The sequence below is a fragment of the Cebidichthys violaceus genome, unplaced genomic scaffold, assembly GCF_023349555.1.
Source record: "Cebidichthys violaceus isolate CVI_PGR_0920_01 unplaced genomic scaffold, fCebVio1.0.p SCAF_9, whole genome shotgun sequence".
Taxonomy (NCBI): Eukaryota; Metazoa; Chordata; class Actinopteri; order Perciformes; family Stichaeidae; genus Cebidichthys; species Cebidichthys violaceus.
Window position 1 is genome coordinate 3,683,171 of NW_027176975.1, and position 8,853 is coordinate 3,692,023.

The 8,853-nt window shown below is 44.2% G+C and overlaps 1 protein-coding gene across 1 annotated transcript in view; it reads left to right on the forward strand.

The window, feature by feature from the left end:
- Nucleotides 1-8,335, forward strand: part of cep78 (centrosomal protein 78) — an 8,340-nt gene extending 5 nt beyond the window's left edge. Inside the window, 17 exon segments of the mRNA XM_068704080.1 lie at nucleotides 1-125; nucleotides 701-797; nucleotides 799-970; nucleotides 1,109-1,283; nucleotides 1,482-1,555; nucleotides 1,678-1,781; nucleotides 1,963-2,137; nucleotides 2,267-2,380; nucleotides 2,725-2,789; nucleotides 2,892-2,994; nucleotides 3,456-3,573; nucleotides 3,838-3,880; nucleotides 3,993-4,148; nucleotides 4,332-4,409; nucleotides 4,686-4,867; nucleotides 5,670-5,835; nucleotides 7,157-8,335. The exon segment at nucleotides 1-125 is cut by the window's left edge and continues 5 nt beyond it. Coding sequence (XP_068560181.1) covers nucleotides 708-797; nucleotides 799-970; nucleotides 1,109-1,283; nucleotides 1,482-1,555; nucleotides 1,678-1,781; nucleotides 1,963-2,137; nucleotides 2,267-2,380; nucleotides 2,725-2,789; nucleotides 2,892-2,994; nucleotides 3,456-3,573; nucleotides 3,838-3,880; nucleotides 3,993-4,148; nucleotides 4,332-4,409; nucleotides 4,686-4,867; nucleotides 5,670-5,835; nucleotides 7,157-7,756 — 2,415 coding nt within the window. The 5' untranslated portion in view covers nucleotides 1-125; nucleotides 701-707 and the 3' untranslated portion in view covers nucleotides 7,757-8,335.
- Nucleotides 8,336-8,853: the final 518 nt, after the last annotated feature.

Below are 8,853 nucleotides of genomic sequence, written 5' to 3' on the forward strand. Positions count from 1 at the left end.
CAACAAGCGCCACTTTTGAGCGCTCGTGCACGTCCTCAACAATAACAAAAGTTGTCACACTGTTGGCCGAGGACAACCGAGGGAACAGAGCCACGACGACACAAGCCTTCGGTCATACGTGGAAGGTAAAAACAATTCGTTTTAGTTGGAGTCAATGTTGTTTAATAATACATGAAAGAACAGTTTAAACCACGACCGCGTACGGGGCTCGATAGCAGCTCTAGAGTCTGCTACTCTCCTCCACTGCCAACGGTTGCTAGGAGCCTAGCTTGCTAACGCCGCTCGTTAATAAGCTACCGCGGACTACTCCACAGTGCATTTCTACTTCGTCTCCAATGAATACGAGAAACTAATTTCAGTTAATGAATTACTGTGAGGTTTAACGTTGACGTGGAGATGCGCTGAAATACGTGGCCCGTTTATCTGTTAAAGGGAGGTCAGCTGTGGAGGAAAGGTAGTGACAGGAGAGGCGTAGCGTTAGGCTCTACAGACAGAGCTATAGACTATCACTGCTGTCTGTTTCTAATAACGGAGCTATCAAACACCTATCAAATTCTATACATACCTGCAATTTCTAATCAAGCTTTAAAGCAGTTCTCCCATTAGTACCAAAGGAATCAATGAGAACTCATGGCATTATTAACCTTAAAATTGTTCTTATTGTTAATATAATATTGTTCAATAATATTACTGTCCCTAGGTCAAAGATGATTCAAGATGGCGCTCACGATCGGCGGCGGGGGGCCCAGGACTTCACGGCATACTATGACAGTGCCTGTGCCAGACAGGAGTCGGTCCCCTCTCCCGGCTGTTAAGATGAACCTTGACAAGGGGATGCTGGACTTTAATGGAGACCGGGTGAAACTCACAGACTGGCCTCCCATTCTCAGCTCCATCTGCATCAACAAACACCTGCACCGCATTGCAATAAGTAGCACATACCAAGCTAGTCTGGCGTCTGGAGACACAGGTGAGGCCTGAAAATAAACCTGATACCAAAAGTAACAGTGGGGGATTTTTTTGTGGAATTAGAAAGTTCAACCTTGAAACTGGAATAATTTTGCAAATTTTGCATATCAAACATTAATCATATCACCACCCGTTTCAGATAGAAGGTTCTATAAGTCCAGCTTCAGGAAGAGGATCCCAGCCATTCGCTCTAAGGACATGACGTTTAAGTTGTGCAAGGCCCTGAGAGAGTGTCTGGCTGTCTCTTCCAACCTCAAGACTGTGCAGCTCAATGGTCTTCCACTGAGAGAGAGGGACCTCATCACCTTGACAAAGGTAAAAAAAAAAAAAAAAGATAGCCTGAGAATATGATTTTCAGTGCAAACGGTGATGTTTTAACCATTATATTGTTATTTGTTTAGTTATTTAGAGAGACGGGCACAGAATCATAAGCTCATTAGCATTTTCTAACTACTTTTCTCTTCATGTTTCTGTGAAATCTGGTAAAAACTAAAAATATGTTTTTATTTCAGGGTTTTTTCAAAAAGTGTTGTTTTGGAAAACCTATCTCTGGCTAACTGTCCAATCTCTGATGAGGGCTTAGAGGGTATGTATACTCAGTGTGTTTTTTTTTCCTTTTTTGGGGGGGGGGGTTCCGAAAGCCTTCAAAGGATTGTACTGTGTGTGTGTGTGTGTGAGCATGTACCTTCCATTTTTCATACGTTTCAGTCATCTGCCAAAGTGTGAAGTATTCCACAACCATCAGGACGGTAGATTTTACAGGATGCAATCTCACGTGGAGAGGGGCGGAGCATATGGCCAACATCATCAAGGTGTGATATGGCATTTTTAAGACTTAACTATTTTAATGCATTTTGGACTATCTACTGTGGTAAATCATGATTTTATTTTTTTATTAATTAATTAATCAATCAACTCAGACCCTAAATATAAAAAAATGACCTGTATTAAAAAAGATACATATATACACAAGAATGCATTTTGTATTCTCAGCATCAGGGAATGCAGAGGCACGGTACTGCATGGGCCGAGTCTCTGAGGTATCGGAAGCCACAGTTTGAGGGGATGGGAGGTCTCCGCCGCGTCACCCTGAACTGTAACACTTTGATCGGGGACCGGGGTGCCGCCGCTCTTGCACATGAAGTGGCAGAGGACCTGTGGGTCAAAGGTCAGTTGGCGTCGGGAGGGGGTTTTGAAAGAAACGCAACGAGACAAAGTTGTTTTTGTCGCCGTTGTCTCCTCGCCGTAGGAATGCTTCTCAGGGTTCCTGTGTCTGTTTTGTGATTCGGTTGAACAGCTTTGGACCTGCAGAGGTGCGGTCTGTCCAACGAAGGAGCTCGTCGTCTGCTGGAAGCCTTGAAAACTAACGCTGCTCTTTGCGTACTGGATATTCGCAGCAACCCTTTAATTGGTAAGAAGTTGCCTGAAGCTCGAAAACATTTTCTAACTTTTTTTTTTTTTTCCACACTGCATAGAACTTCTGTCAGTATGATGCATTATTGGTACGTTGTTTGCTCCACACAGCACTTTTGTAACTGTGGGTGTAATAAACATTGTAGCCTCTAGGTGCAGCTAGTGCACTGTTAGATTTATATTTACCTGCGTGTCGCTACTCCATTCTAATTGTAACCCAGCTTCAAAAGTATTGTTTTCATGCTGGCAAAATGCTATTATTGCTCCATAACTCTGTAATTACTTTAATACTGTAATTGTACTGAAAACCAAAACATGTGAATCTCTTTTTTTCCTTTACAGACAAGGTCCTAATCAAAACTATACTAGAGAAAGTACTGATGAATGCTGACGGACAGTCATCAGAGGTGGGTGTCTTGAGCTTAATGCCGTCACTCAGAGTCTGAAGGAATGAGTGGTGTACCTGCGTGATCGCTTCATAGTCGTGTCTTCCTCATGCTGTGCTGCAGTACTGCTGGATCAAGCCTGCAGCCTCAGAGCCACAGAGAGCTTCTGGTCCAAAGAGGCGAGCACTACCCGGCACAGTCAGAGGGAAAACTGCATTTAGGATCGGTATAAGTACACACTTTTTGTTTTGTTTCTCACAAAGCTACATTATAGACACACCTGTCCGTGATTTCAAACAGACAGACAAAATATATTGTGTTTCATGATGGTGGCCACACAGTCATCCCATAGAAATATATCGTGTCTGTTTATCAACATTAGGAAAGGTTTTACCTCAGTTCTTCACCACGCTCATAAAGTCTCTCTATCTCTCTCTGTCTCTCTCTCTGTCTGTCTCTGTCTCTGTCTCTCTTCTCTGTCGCTGTCTCTCTCTCTTCTCTGTCTCTCTCTTCTCTGTCTCTGTCTCTCTCTCTTCTCTCTCTTCTCTGTCTCTCTGTCTCTCTCTCCTCTCTCTGTCTCTCTTCTCTCTCTGTCTCTGTTTCTCTCTCCGTCTCTCTCTGTCACTGTCTCTCTGTCTCTGTCTCTCTCTCCGTCTCCCTCTCTGTCTGTCTCTGTCTCTGGTGCAGCCGCTCGTAAAGGAACATCTCCTGCAGGACGGAGTTCAGGCGATGTTCAGACACAGAAGCCCTCTTCCCCCTCCGGTTATGTCCCTTGGCGTGCTGCTGCACGAGCTGGACGCCAGAGGTGAGGAGCTGCTGGCGAACCGATGTACTTCATAAAAAAAAAAAAAAAAAAAGACACTATCCCGTTCATAAATGTATCGCATTTAATATTTCTAAAACAGTTTTTGGCTGCGTTTACGAACCACGTCTCCCCAAGCATCCAGAATAGAACCCAATGTACATTTTGTGTCACACGATCACTCGTCCTTTATTGACAAAGCTTTTGCCAGGCGTCTCTCAGTGAATCAAAGACATGATATTGCGTTGATGGATGCCTTTGTTGCAGAGGAATGCCTCCTGGAGTTGGTGTGATGGATCAAAGCTTTCAGGTGAGTTTTCCTGTGTTTACCGACGGCGTACTTACTGTAGAACTGAATGAAAGGCTTGTAGAAATGTCAAGTATAGCCAAAACTGTATTTGAAAATGCATGGTTCTCATCAGGGTGCAGCTACCGTGAGGGTTACTGTGGAGTCTGATTCAGAAGAGGAGGAAGACGACGACGAAGAAGAAGAAGAAGTGGTGGTGGAGGTGGAGCGGGGACCACCTTCTCTTGGCTTCCAGGACAGGATCACCGGGCGGAGGTTTGAACATATGCAGGTGAGTCCCATCGTCGTCATTTTGAGGTTTGTGTACCGGAGAAACGCTTTGGGACTTTATTTGTGTGTGTGTGTGTGTGTGTGTGTGTGTGTGTGTGTGTGTGTGTGTGTGTGTGTGTGTGTGTGTGTGTGTGTGTGTGTGTGTGTGTGTGTGTGTGTGTGTGTGTGTGTTCTCGCCCTGCAGATGGAGCTAAAGGAGTGTCGTCTGAGGCTGGCAGAGGAGCGCAGAGCCAGGCTGAAAGCTGAGTCGAGGCTCATGGAGGTGACGATCATTTCAAAGACACTAACATATGATTTCTGTCCGTTATTTCTATTTCTTCTGTTTTCCTCCACTGCTATTTTTCTCTGCATCAGTCACCAGTTCATCGTCACAGCTTTAGTTAACATTGAATAGCTTGAGGGTGGTCAGCCACACTGAAGCGGGTTTTGGATAATAATCTGCTTTATGTTCATGTAAGTGGTTTTGTGAATGAAGAAACGAGAGACTGGCTTCAAAACGGTCTTTTATTCTGTCTTTTTGGTCATTTTTTTGATTCAGTGTGAGTTGGAGAACGCCCGTCTCCGTGACAACAACCTCTCCCTGACGGAGGCGCTGGCAGCCACCGGCTCTGCATCAGCACCGCCCGCTCTCAGTGCTCTTGAAGACGAAGCGGTCCTCGAGAGCATTGAGAGCTCCTTTACCAAGTTCCACGCTTTCCTTGATCTCCTCAAGGACGCCGGGTGGGTTTTCTTAAAACGGGCCGGAACAACGTTTCTCCTGTCTTTTGTAAATTGGACTTTTTCTATTTGATTCCAGGTTGAGGTGAATCAATGAGACTTTGTTTGACGAAACAACTTTCAGTTTCATTATGCGTCTCTGGTCATTCAGTTTTTCCATCCTCTTTTTGGGACACGTCTGCATCTGTTGCACACCCTGTGCTGGCAGAATAGTGACAGATTGTGTAGTTTGTGAAAAGGACAGCCTGTCATGTGACTGAAGGCTGGGCTACTTTCTGTAAATTGTCTGTTGACCGTCAATGGAGGATTTCTGTTTCATTCTGAGATGCCCTTTTTTAAAAACACCGGTCTGTTTGGCTCCCTCCAGTTAGAAACCTGGCACTGAGTCCGGTTCACTGTGACAGAACCACCTGCCTTCCTTTGCTTTATTTCAGCCTTGTCTGTATTTTGTCATTATTTATTTTGATTTGAAGGAGATTTCTTTGACGGTTCACCTTGTTTCATGGTCGCCGGTCATTAAAGGATGCCGAGTTGTTTTGAAACCAAGACCATAAGGTGCAGTAACCAGGTGGGGAGCAGTCGCTACATTTCATTTACATTTACAAAGGTAACCTGTATGCAAAGTAGCATTTGTTAACTTTTACCAATTCAACATCTCCGATTACTTCGGCATACACTTCAGTAGTGCCTGAATGACATTTATGTGACCTTTACTCTAACTTAAATTATCTTCACCTCTTTTTTTATTTGTGTGTGTGTGTGTGTGTGTGTGTGTGTGTGTGTGTGTGTGTGTGTGTGTGTGTAGCCTCGGTCAGCTCGCTTCAATGGCTGGAATCGACAAGTCCGATTTCCACGCTCCGGGCAGACCTCAGCTCTCCTCTACGGTCGGACCGCTTGTGGACGGCGCGGAGTCGCTGACTGCAGGGTCAGAGCGCCGGGAGGCAAAGACCGATGCGTCGTCTTCAATGAAGGTATGCTGCAGGGCCATGATTGGGAAATGTGTTTGAAAGAGCGACGTGATGGTGTTATAGCTTCGGTTTCATGTTCCCATTGAGTTTAACAGCCCCAAAAATGTCGCTAATGTTGCATTTTGATTGAAGGGTGAATTGACCACAAACTTGCTTCCTTACCTGCTGATCTGCTGATCTGCTGAATTGCTGAACTGCTGAACTGCATCACGTTTAATAAAAGGCCTTTCAGTTTCATTATGCTTCACTGGTCAGATTCCCGTCATTTCTTTGGGTGGTGTTGACTTAATTAACCCACCAGATGATCTGTTACTCACCCCGAGTCTAAATACAGTTTCGTTCTCACAAAATCCCTATTCAACACTGTTTGCATTTCATTTTACTGTCAATGTTTTCACTTCTCATATGTTCCTTTATCGCAGCTTTTTCTTTTACAAAGATTGTATATTTGAGTCTCAACAACTCGCAAAAAACTCACAGAACGTTTAACATCTAGAAGGAGACCCGGATATTTTAGAGCTACAAGACGAAGGATTAGTGGACATTCTATAGTGGACATTCTATAGTGGACATTTTGCACGAGTCCAATGGGACACTCATGTTGCTCCGTATCTTTTCTAAGTTCCAACATGTCGGCCATATGCAGATGACACTGTGCAATCAAGAGAAACATCGCCCCATGCAGCTCAATCAACGCATCATTTTGTTAATTGAATTGACGGTGCAACAATAGATATTTTGCAATATTCATTCATAATATTCATTATAGAGAAAAAAACTGATATTGATTTGTTTTGGTTTTTTTTAAAGTTTTTATTCGTCCAAACACACCAACATCATACTCAGATATAGAAACTAGGCCTGTCAGACCGAAGAAAAAAAAAAAGACAAATAACTGTAAAAATAATAAACAAAAACACAGAATGAATTAAATACAAAAAATCTAAATAATTAATTAAAAAAAAATTTTTTAAATGACATTCATCACTTAACTTAAAAGGAAACTAAAACTATCTTTATAATGATATTGATCAATTATGAAATTAAATACATTTGACATATTGTATAAAAGGTTTATCTCAAATTTGAAGATCTATATTTTTGATGCCACCAAGTTGTCATTCATGTGGCTCATTAAGGGAGCGTATCCCATAATGTCACTCATGCTACTCAGTGAACCGGGGTTACACCGATAACCTAACGTTTTGAGTATTGCCTGTATTATTGTGTCTTCTGGTGCTTTGGAATAGTTCCTAAAGAGGTTCTTTTAATAATTAGTCTGTTACTTCATTTTTCTCATCAAACCTGTAACTTCTGTCTTTAGGTAGGCGGCGTCCTGCCCGCTCCTCCAGGTAGACCGGCTGACTCCACCCCCCCCAGACCTCCGTCCTCCGTCGGGGAGTTTCTGCGTGAAGACGGGCTGCTAGATCTGACCTTCAACCGGGCCTCCGGACCTGCGGAAGACCCCGGCGTCGGTGGAGAAGAGGAACCCGACGGATATTCAAAGCTCGACAGCCAGCATGACTCGGGCTCCGAGCGCAGCTTCCGCAGCCAAAACTCCTTCGATATGGTTCCCTTCAGTAAAACCTTTCAGACTCGGTGCAGCCGCTCGAAGAGCAACCACAGCAACTCACACGGAAGCAACGGCTCCCACGGACACAGCTACAACAGCAGCTACGCTCCCGGCCGTTCCTCCCACAGCAGCGGCTCTCACGGGGGACTGTCCGTAAGATCAAGTGTCAGTGACATCACGAGTGACATGGCGGGGTCTGTGGGGTCTGTGGGGTCAAGGAACAGGGGAAAGGGAAGCCTAGTGACAGTCGGTCAGGCAGAGTCAGAGGAGGCCGCCTATCCTGGGAGGGAGACCGTGGAGCAGATCAGGTCTCTGGGGGTTGGGGGGCAGTCAGACGATGAGTCCTTCTGACCCAAAAATAAGAAAAGCTCTGCCTCTCTGTGATCTCAGTGCCTTCTCTCTGTGAACTATAGATTTATTCTGAAATCTTTGGAAGAGGCAAGACCAGAAGCTGCAGCATGAGACGTCGAATGAACACCTGGCTGCATGGAAGCCAAAGCACAGAGTTCAATATCCAGCCAGGATTTAACATTTTAGCTACGGATTGAGACAAAAAAAAATTATATTTTTGAAGTAGTTGTGTATTTTTATAGTTTTGCAGATGCATTTTGCACTTGGCTGTGTACAGAAAATCGTTTTCATTAAGTGTGGTAGTAGATATCAGGCTTTTCAAGCTAACCACCAATCAATCCGCAAATCAAGTTCCCTCCACTGTGATTCATCGGACCTCAGAGGGAAACAATCTCATTTCATGGTAGCTTTTTCATGTGAACTATTACTGTCGTTATGGCTGTTTGACACAATATTGATTTAAGAGATTTCTGTCCATTTTTGACGTCCATTTCAGAAGCTTTCTACCGTTGCTTGAAGTTTAAATAAACATCTTATGCAACGCACCTTGTCACTGTGGGACATAGTGCCAGCAAACACTCTGGACCTGTCTGTCTCTGTTTCGCTTTCTAGATGAAGCAATTATTTATTTTTAAAAAAGAGTGAACATCAGCTCCCTTAACAGGACCGACGTCTCTCTCGCGCTCCGTTTTGTTGTTCTGGTTCTGTGTCCCGAGAGACGAGGAAACGGGACCACGGTGTGATTTCTGGGGGTTGGAGCGGGACACGGTGTTCCACTGGAGTATGCCCCAGACTCGACCAGCGGAGAGAAAAAATAAAAAGCCCAAAAGTACAGCTGTTTAATTGTTGATGTCGTCATCGTTCATACTTCTTCTGGCCATGCAGACTTGATGCTGTAGCGGCTTCCCTTTCATGCACAATCACCACCCTCTTGAAAAAATACATTCAATTTAAAAATGGCGCCTTTTTATAAACAAAGACGTGAATTGATGCATTGTTGCTTCTACAGCCTTGCTTGGTCTGGTGTGACCACTAGCTCGTGGTGGCTAATGTTAGCATTCTTTAGAACGTTGCTCTATAACCGATGTTGCCGGGTT